Here is an 8,392-nt window from a genome sequence, read left to right as displayed (position 1 = left end):
CATTAAAATGAAAAATAAAACCATGTTATCTCTTAATTTAAAAAAAAATGCATCGTAATTAACTCACTAACAAATTAAAATTACAATATATATATTATTGCATGTACACTTCTCATCAAGAACTCTGTTCTTCAAGTACCACAGGCAGCTCCAACTTTTCATCACCCCTCTGAATCAACAACATTACTTTAGTTCCTACATTATACTCATCCAATACCTTCAACAACTCTCCTTTGCTCTTGACCTACCAAGAATGTACCAAAATTTTCAAATTAATTAAAATCACTTGTCTACATATAAAGCTAGAGTTTTACATAAAACAATGGCATAAGCATATAAAAGATGAAATAAGAAATAAAAGTTAGTAATATGAAATGAATATTTTGGATTATTAACGAGCATCGTCCGTTTGTTGCAAAATAAAATAAAAAAACGATTTTAATATTCAATAATTTAGAGCTTAATTTTCAGAGATTTGAAAAAGAAAAAAAACAGAAACTATTTTATGCTTGTTTACCCTAATGACAATCACATCTCTTGCAAAATCATCTATCAAAAATTATTTTCAAGATAAGCTACTCAAAACAACTCGTCGTTAAAGCAGTTTTATATTTTCTTTCTTCCAAGGACTCACAGGTTTATTGTCAACTGCAATGATGATATCTCCAAGGACTATATTACCAGCAAATCCTCTTGTAGTGGGATTTAGTCCTAGTTTGGCAGCAAGACTATTTTTTGGAACCTGAGGAACATAAGTTGTACAGAGTTAAAGAATGATTTAAAAGGATTTATAAATACAAAGTTTGATTGTGGTACAAGAAACAAATGTCATGGATTTACCGTAAGAATAAGAGCTCCATTTCGAACGTTAAGTTGATTTGCAATCAAGTCTGGAGCAATATCCACATTCAATCCAGCTCTAACAACCTTAAATTGACGAATCATTGACTCAAATATAAGGGTATATATATGGTGAAAAGTTATAAAATATGTTGTTAATTACGTAGCACCATAATAGGCGTGTCCGGAGTTCGACACTAACACATGTAGTCACATTCAATTTCTTAGATTGTTTGTATATGTGTATCACAGTTAACTACTTACTTTTCCAAACTGAATCAACTGAGGAACGATTCGACGTACAGTTGAAGATGGAATGGCAAATCCTACACCAGCTGAAGTTCCTGCAATACCAAGAAAAACAACAATAAAAGTAAGGCATACAAAATTGAACAAAGAAAAAGCTATAACTTTTGGCTTATGTAGTCACTTTCACGTGCGAAGAAAAGCAAATAGAGCATCAACTCCATGAAATGAAAAGCAGTTAAAATTTGCACATGGACCAAAAATATTTCCTCAACAAAACCATATTCAGACATACATCAATGTTCTGTATCATCTTATTATGATGGTGAAAATGATGAAGAAACTTGCCTGTCTGAGTAAATATTGCGGCATTGATCCCAATTAAGCTTCCTTTCGAATTCAGAAGTGGACCTCCACTATTAGAGTCACACTAAAAGTAATAAATTAAATGTGATATATGAAAGCACTAGTTAACACCAATCATGAAAGATCACTAGTCCAACTCCTGTTTTGATCGACTTACTTGAGCTTATCTACTAACATAAGCAGCTTTCAGACTGTTTATGAGAGCTTATGAAATCAAAAACAACTTATGACATGTCCATAACTTGTTTTCATCTTATTTTCATAAGCTCTCCAAGATAGTTCATGAAAACGGTCTATAATTTATATGAGAAAAGTTTGACTTCGTTTCATCTTTTCTAATAAAAGTAGCTTACACATAAGCACTTATATTATAACTGTTTATGCTTAAGCGCTTAATTAAGATGTTTATCCAAACAAGACTCAAGCAAGTAGCACAAAACTAGAGCAATAAAATTCAGATATCGAAGGGAGCCTAGTGTAACCTGTTTCCGGGATTTATGGCTGCATCAGTTTGAATACCGCCACCAATTGTTACACCAGTTTTACTAAAGATATCTCGATTAAGACCACTGATAACACCAACTGTGAGGGTGTGATCAAATCCGAATGGATTTCCAATCGCCAAACATTGCTGCCCGACTTTCAGAGACGACGACTCTCCCACATTGATTGGCTTTAAAATTTCTTTAGGGGCGTCTACCTGTAATAGCAGCAACAAGAAATCAAACATGGAAGCAAAATATTCTCACAAGATGTTATTAGTCGGTATATGATGTAAAGTTAAATAGATATGTTGTTGAATAGATTGCTTGTGAATAATGAGTGATTTCTAGAGAAAAAATAGTTCACAAGTTTACGAGTGCAGATTTTTTCTTACGCATTTCATATATATGCCTATGGGATCGTGTACGAAAGGATCTACATTCCATTATCCATACGAGTCTCAACGCAAGAATATAAACATGCATAAGGTCTTTACATGTGAATAAAGAGCTCGACATATTATACCACATTCATAATTTTGCACAAGATACATCATGAATCAAACCCGTAATTTCACTAGCAACCTTACTTGGTGGCGAACAAATCCAAAAAGTAGAAAAGAAAACATGCCTTCAAGACAGCTAGATCCTTTAAACGATCAGCTCCAATGAGTATACCTTCAAAATTCTTTATTACCCTTTATAAAGGAAAGTGTGTTAGAGACATATATTGACTGTTAAGTTTCAAACAGCACAAAACGCAGAGGGAAAAATGTCTCCTTCAGCCTCACCCTTCCGATGCTAGAATATTAATTCGCGCAACGACCTGACCGGAGCTTGGGTTTCTCGAAAGGGCATTGCCAATTACTGAGTAATACAAGAATGTAACAATCATAAATTCTTAAATTATCTTAAAATCTTCACATAGTTCACTAAAATCTTGGTGAAGAGAATGAATGCTAAAAGCATATAAATGTCTATAGTTTTCGATATGTGAGAAAATAAGTTCAGACTTAGCATAGAACTGTATCAGACTTAGCGTAGAACTATAATTTCTCGACTGATTCTCACCATGATAATTTGTCACAATGTGGCCCTCTTCATCCCAAACTACTCCAGAGCCATTTCCTTCAGGAATCTGTCAGTATGAAATACAAAATGTGACCATGTTGTTTCATTCCTACCATATATCATTCTTGTACACTAGAGACAATATAATGATGATAAATAAACTAGATAATCACATATTGGTATTTATTGAATTCCATGTTACCTCAACCACACCAGTCACATTAAGTTGAGGACGCAACGTCACATCAAAGATGTTAACAACAGAGTATGTGTTACTTTCAAACAGTTGGACAATTCGGTCCTGCCAATTAAAAGTATAGAAACCATGGTTATCAAATCGACATTCAAATCATGAATCCGAAGATCTATTTTCTGAATCTAATCATGAATTCGTAAGATACATTACCAAAGCTATTTGTAAGTAAAAACAAGTGACATTTTAAAATTATAAGCTGACATATTATATGCGAACATCAAAATATTCCAAGATGCAATTCATAAATTAAATGACTAAAGCAAAATGGTTGGTTATACAAAGTTGACCAAAAAAAGTGGTTGGTTTCAATAACTTTAGGCAGTGATTCATAAGAATGAATTGGGATACAGAATAGCGAATCAAGATTCATCGTATTAAATCAGGATTCAAAATCGATACACACTAGGGATATGTTTGTGTGTGTGTGTGTGTGTAACGCAACTCGTAACCATGATAGGGATATTCTTCTGAGAATATTGCTACTGAAGGATTCAAAAGTGTTAAACAACCACAATGGACAAAAAAGGAGGCTAGAGTTGAAAGCTTACCTCTGCAGGAAAGAGTGGCTCGGTAGAAAACACAGGAGGGGTCACTTCTTCAATTGTCACTGATGTATCTCCTAATGCTAGTGCTGTACATTTACAATTTATCTCATAATGAGAAACTTTGCTAGTAAATAATAAGAGACTTCTATTATAAAATCGAACAAGGAAAGAGCATAGAAAATTAGAAAACAAAGCAACCAGAACTCTGTACTCTACCAATTTCATATTTACAATTGATGTCATAACATCAGTGTTGTCAACCACTGATCGCAAAAATAACAGTTTATTCAACTCTGCTATGCTGTAGTGTTATATCGGCTATAGCCGCTAAGTTGAACGAAATAGCGTATCAAGGAACAATAGTGGTTTGTTCAAACTATGCTATGTTATAGCTCCACTCCACTACATCAGCTATTTGACAACACTGCATAATAGGAGTGAGAAGGTGATCAACGTTACAGAAATATATGACATTGACCCTTCAAATTCCAGTTTTATATGAACTTTCCAATATACTTAGTGCGTGTTATGGGGTTAATATATTTAGTAAGCACTAATTCAATAAGCTATTATAGTAATGAGACCTGTTGAAGTAAGTTGAAAAGAGCTTACGGACATGTCATCATGAGTTATTTTTATAAGTTTATCATATACTAATATAAGGGGTCGTTAGATACCTTGAAGTATTGAAACTTTAACCTTGTTGGACCTTTCATGGTAAGTTAGTCCCTTAAGTATAAAAAAGAGTCAAGATAATCTCTTAAGCCTGTGTTCTTGTGCAGTCAATGTACGTTGATTTAGAAGCTAACAACTGGAGCTTCTTACTTGACATGCCTCGGGACGCGAAAAAAGGAGGTTCTACCACAAATCCAAACAACTTCTAACTACTAAAAAGGTAACGAGGCACGTGGAAAATGGCCAAAAAGCCAACTCTGTTAAGGTTTTAATACTTGTTGGCGGGAAAAAAGGATAAAGGGTGAATCTGAAGCTTTAAATTAAGGACCTCGTATACTAAACCTATTCCAATTAATTACACAGGCACTTATTTCATAATACAAGTTCAAGTATAAGCTACAAATAAGCTCTTTTAAAGCTTTTTATATACAATCAAAAAATTGAAACGTGAAAACAGAACCGTGCGGACCTGACAAGTACCTTGAAGAACAGTAAGAGGAATACAAAGTCAAACTCGACATTAACACGCGTCTTGTTGGGGACACAATAACCTTCTTTATCGTGTTACCAGAATCCTGACTTTCATCTTGAACAGTCCTATAAGCACACATAAAAAACGGTTACAACTACAACCCTCTGAAACAGTAAAGATTCAAACTTTGTTATTCACAACAAAATACCCACTTGTGTTTTGTTATTCAAATCTTAAGAGTTAAATATACTTTTAATCCTATAAAAATTATAAATTTTGTTTTGAATCGTTGTACCTGTTTTTTAGGAACTACTCTTTAAGGTCTGTTTGGATTGACTAATTTAAGTTTATCTAGTGACATAAGTACTCTTGTGACTGTTCGGAAGAGTTTATGGAAATAGTTTATGACATGTCCATAAGCTCTCTAGGATAGCATATAAAAACAGCTTATAGCTTAAAAAAAAGCTTCATTTTGTGTGTGTTTGGTTCTGCAGTTAAAAAAAATTAATTTTGAATGAATTGATTATGTAAAATTGATTGTGGCTAAAAGTGAGTTGAATGCAAACTGGTTTATATTTGAATACATTTATGTAAAAGTCAGTTGAACGATAAATTGAAGGCTAAAAATCGATTCTAGAAGCCAAAAACTACAAATTCTAGCTTAAAGTTAGAATTAATTCTAAAGGCAAAATCAATTCCTCTCTTCTGCTTTTTTTTCTACATGGAAATATCCAAACATGTCGAAATTACACCTCTGAAACCAATCTTGCCTTCTCCAACAGTGGAACTAAATGTACATAATTTTTTCTATAGATATAACCTATATATAAGCACTTACATAATAAGAGCTTAATCAAGTTGTTTATCCAAACAGAACCTTAATCTCTCTAGAAACTGCTCTTTAAAACAAAATTTGAGATAATTACTAACACTAAACATATATAAAATAAGTTTGAATTTGAAAGAAGAGTACCTTGTTGAAATGGAGATAGGTTGTTGAGGAGGGATGGCATCATGGTTGCAAAGAGATGAAGATATGCAAACCTCACGCCGGCTTAGAACACTGCTGATGCTTTTTTGAGGAGTTGTTGGCAGCATTGACATACACCACATATTGTTGCATGCTGATACTACTTGCATCTTTGTTTTGTTCTCTCTCTCTCTCTCTCTCTCTCTCAAGAAAAAGAGAGATAAGGGTAAGTGGCTATATGCTGATACTACGTAAGATGTTTTTAACTTGTTTGAGTTTGAGTCAGTTAGATATTGTTTTGTTTTGTGAATTGTGATTCTCACACTTTCCAAGTACTATATGTACAAATACAACTACCACATGGAGTAACTTACCTTCCACAATACTAACCGTCATAAACAAGAAAAAAAAATCCAAAAAATCTATAGGAAACGCCTCTTAACAAAGGGCTATCTCCAAAATCAATAAATAGAAACACCAACAACAAAGCTATCACCATGATCAACGAAACAACATAAACAAAAGTTGTACCAAAATCCTCAAACATCATCACAACTGCCACAAAAACAACTTACATCACCTACAATCTGCTGCTCACACACAACCCCCGAACAACAACATAATAACTTACACAACAACCAACAACCTTTAAAAAACAGTAAATAAATAAATAATATACAACCACTAAATAAATAAAAAGTATGCAAATAAACTGGTTTTGAAGTGTCTTCCAATAATAATTGAGAATGTGGTGGTTATTTTTAAAAAGAGAAGATAAGATACATAGAGAATGACTATTTTTTAAATAATTTTACACTTTTCATCAAATTACAACTGCGTATACGAGGTTGGTAGCTCAACTGTTTTGAATTAAGACAAAGGAGAAAAAGTAATGGGAAATTGATATCTGTACAACCATTTTTCAACACATTTTTAGATAACTTTCTCTGAAATATTGTCATTGTGTTCTTACCCTCTCTCTATTATTTTAATTTTCGTGTTAACGTTTACATTTCTTAGTATATTTTAAGTTGTTTGAAAAATGGTTACTCAAATAACATATCTCAAAACTAATCTAATAACTAATTACTAACATTAATTGTTAAAAAAAAAACATAAAAATAGCAACCGTGTATTCCGTCAAATCACTTCATTACACGCTACTTTTTCTTTTTAGAATTACTACACTCTACCAAAAGAAATAATTAATACTTATTTTATTTTTTGGGTAAATATAGTTAGTTAATTTTTATTAGAAGTTAGTGTAAGGTTGTTTGTCATGAGCGGAGGAGATTATTTGTTTGGGAGGAGGAACTTCTCATTAGTTTGATGGAGGATTTAAAGAGGCATAGGTGGTACAATAAAGAGGATAGTTGGTGTGGTAAAGTGGAGGAGGGGGAAGTCTTCGTATAAGAAGTTGAAAATGTTGTTGATTTTGAAGGACAATTGAAGTAGTAAAGAGAATACAGGGTTTGAGAATATTTGGAAAAGTCCGACACAATCTAAAGTTGTTGCTTTCTCTTAAAAACTACTTAATCACATTCAATATAGAAGAAACCTTGTGAGGCGGGATATTCTATCTCCAGATAAGTCAACTGTGTTTGTTATGTGAAAGGGTGGAAGAATCGTCAACCCATCTTTTTCTTCATTGTGAGTGAACAAATTCAATTTGGGATAAGGCAACGAGGTGGGTGAATGTTTCCTTCATTACAACACCAAATTTCTTTATGCATTGAAAAGGTTGAAGTACAAAAGAAAGAGTATGCAGAAGAGTTTACGGCTTATTTGGCATTCTACAATTTAGACAATCTGGGAAGCTAGCAACCAAATTATATTAGAAAAAATGTGATGAAAGATGTTAAGACTATTGTGGAGGATATTAAGGTTCTCTTGTGGCGGTGGAGATTGGATAACAACCAAATTATCTCAACTTGTTTGTACAATGAATGGACTTATAATCCGCAAGATTGACCTCAAGGGTAAGGTTGTTGTCTTCGAAAATGTCTTGTTTGATGGTGGAGTTCAGGTGGTTTTTGGTGTTGCATTTATAGGTGACACTGTTGTATTTCTTTAGTTTTGTGCAACTTAGTGCGTCTTGTACGAGTTGTCTTCAATAATATTTTATGATTCAAAAAATACATTTAATTGAAAAAACGTATTCATTAAAACTCTTTTAAAAATGATTACAAAATTGGGCTACATTTAATTATTATTATTTTTTGCTTATTTGGGTGAGATAATTTAGATTCCTAAAATTTTGTCAAAAAAAAAAATTTAGATTCCTAAAATGAAATGCTGAATTTTTTTATTAATTTGGTAAACTCATTATTGCTTCTTTTTTATATATTTTCTTAATTTTTCTTCCTTCCATTTTTTTAAATTTCTTAATTATTATTTTTGACAAATTCTTAATTTTTAGTGCACTAATAATATCATGCACCAATTTTTGTTTCTAAAAAAAAACTTATG

General features: G+C 32.6%; 1 protein-coding gene across 1 annotated transcript; it reads right to left on the bottom strand.

Moving 5' to 3' along the window:
- Window positions 1-6,207, bottom strand: LOC25495301 (protease Do-like 8, chloroplastic). The gene is made up of 13 exons (XM_013595508.3): window positions 5,927-6,207; window positions 4,951-5,078; window positions 3,810-3,892; window positions 3,208-3,306; window positions 3,006-3,072; window positions 2,726-2,801; window positions 2,566-2,632; window positions 1,935-2,152; window positions 1,435-1,502; window positions 1,105-1,184; window positions 841-927; window positions 635-742; window positions 1-244 (listed from the first exon to the last, which is right to left on the bottom strand). The coding sequence occupies exons 1-13, from the start codon at window positions 6,091-6,093 to the stop codon at window positions 116-118; spliced, it is 1,377 nt and encodes a 458-aa protein (XP_013450962.1). The 5' UTR covers window positions 6,094-6,207; the 3' UTR covers window positions 1-115.
- Between the last annotated feature and the right edge of the window lie 2,185 nt (window positions 6,208-8,392).

This window comes from Medicago truncatula, chromosome 6, assembly GCF_003473485.1.
Source record: "Medicago truncatula cultivar Jemalong A17 chromosome 6, MtrunA17r5.0-ANR, whole genome shotgun sequence".
Lineage (NCBI taxonomy): Eukaryota > Viridiplantae > Streptophyta > Magnoliopsida > Fabales > Fabaceae > Medicago > Medicago truncatula.
This window is presented reverse-complemented; position numbering and strand designations above follow the sequence as displayed.